Genomic DNA, 1,723 nt, shown 5'->3' on the forward strand with positions numbered 1-1,723 from the left:
GGCATTCCCAGGGATGGGGCAGCCACAGCTGCTCTGGGAATTCCAGTCCAGAGCCTTTCCAACCTCAGGGGAAAAATCCTTCACAGTTACAGCCAGCCCTGGATCCTGTCACGATGAAACAGAGCCCGGGATGTGCTGGGATGAGCACTGGGATTCTCCCATTGTGCAATTCCTTTGCTCGGGAATTGATCCCATCCCTCTCCCTGGCTGAATAATTCCAACCCAAATGCTGAACAGAAGAGAAAATGGAAGTGATTGTAAAAATCCGCTTTGAATTCCATCTTCCTTTCTCTCTTTTCCTTCCTTTTTCAATTTTCCTTCTAGGAACAAGATGCCCGTGAAGTTTAATCTCTCCTAAGAGGAAAACCACCGAGAAAAAATTATGGATCCTTTGTTTAGCATGGAAGCCACTCCCAGCGAGGTGAACTCCTCCCTGCTGCCCAACGTGACGGAGAACGGGACAACCCCGGAGCAGCCCCCGTTCCAATATATCCACAAGGTGCTCATTCCCGTCTGTTACCTGCTGGTGTGCGCCGTGGGGCTGAGCGGGAACGCCCTGGTCATCTACGTGGTGCTGCGCCACGCCAAGATGAAAACGGTCACCAACATCTACATCCTGAACCTGGCCGTGGCCGACGTGCTCTTCATGCTGGGCCTGCCCTTCCTGGCCACCCAAAACGCCATCTCCTACTGGCCCTTCGGCTCCTTCCTCTGCCGCCTGGTGATGACCGTGGACGGCATCAACCAGTTCACCAGCATCTTCTGCCTGACGGTGATGAGCATGGATCGCTACCTGGCCGTGGTGCACCCCATCAAGTCCACCAAGTGGAGACGCCCCAGGGTGGCCAAGCTCATCAGTGCCACCGTCTGGACCTTCTCCTTCTTGGTGGTTCTCCCAGTGATCATCTTCTCGGACGTGCAGGAGGACTTTCAGACGTGCAACATGAACTGGCCGGAGCCGGTCAACGTCTGGTCGGCGGCGTTCATCATCTACACCTCGGTGCTGGGCTTCTTTGGCCCTTTGCTGGTCATCTGCCTGTGCTACCTGCTGATCGTGGTCAAGGTCAAGTCCTCGGGGATCCGCGTGGGCTCCACACGGCGCCGCAGGTCGGAGCGGAAGGTCACCAGGATGGTGGTGATCATCGTGGTGGTCTTCGTGTTCTGCTGGCTCCCGTTCTACACCATGAACATCGTCAACCTGATCCTCATCCTGCCCGCCGACCCCGTCCTGGAGGGGCTCTACTTCTTCATGGTGGTGCTGTCCTACGCCAACAGCTGCGCCAACCCCATCCTCTATGGCTTCCTCTCCGACAACTTCAAGCAGAGTTTCCAGAAGGTTCTCTGCCTCCGGAAGGGCGACGGAGCAGAGGATGGCGACCCCGTGGAGCACAGGCAGGAGAACAGCAGCCGCCTGCAGGAGTCCATGCTGACCCAGAGGAACGCGGAGTTCAACGGGCACATGCAGACCAGCAAGGTCTGAGGGCACGGCCTGGCACTGCAGAGTCCCCTGGAGGACTTGGGGACTTCAAGGAGAGCTCTATTTGTGGCAAAGGGAAAATGAGGAGCCCCACAAGCTCCAACAAATGTACACAGAGGGCTCTTCCCTGCTTTTCCCAGCTGGAAGTGCCAAGCTCTTGTGGTGTCCTGCTGGATCAGATGTTTGTGACCACTTTGGGTCCTCTAGGGAACGATTTTCAGGCTTTGCACCCCTCTAGTGATGCAA

At 56.5% G+C, this 1,723-nt stretch overlaps 1 protein-coding gene across 1 annotated transcript; it reads left to right on the plus strand.

Moving 5' to 3' along the window:
* Positions 1 to 382: 382 nt before the first annotated feature.
* On the plus strand, positions 383 to 1,480 carry SSTR5 (somatostatin receptor 5; the record flags this gene model as incomplete). The annotated part of the gene is made up of 1 exon (XM_082291832.1): positions 383 to 1,480. The coding sequence occupies one exon, from the start codon at positions 383 to 385 to the stop codon at positions 1,478 to 1,480; it is 1,098 nt and encodes a 365-aa protein (XP_082147958.1).
* Positions 1,481 to 1,723: the final 243 nt, after the last annotated feature.

This window comes from Coloeus monedula, assembly GCF_965178545.1.
Source record: "Coloeus monedula genome assembly, chromosome: 16".
Lineage (NCBI taxonomy): Eukaryota > Metazoa > Chordata > Aves > Passeriformes > Corvidae > Coloeus > Coloeus monedula.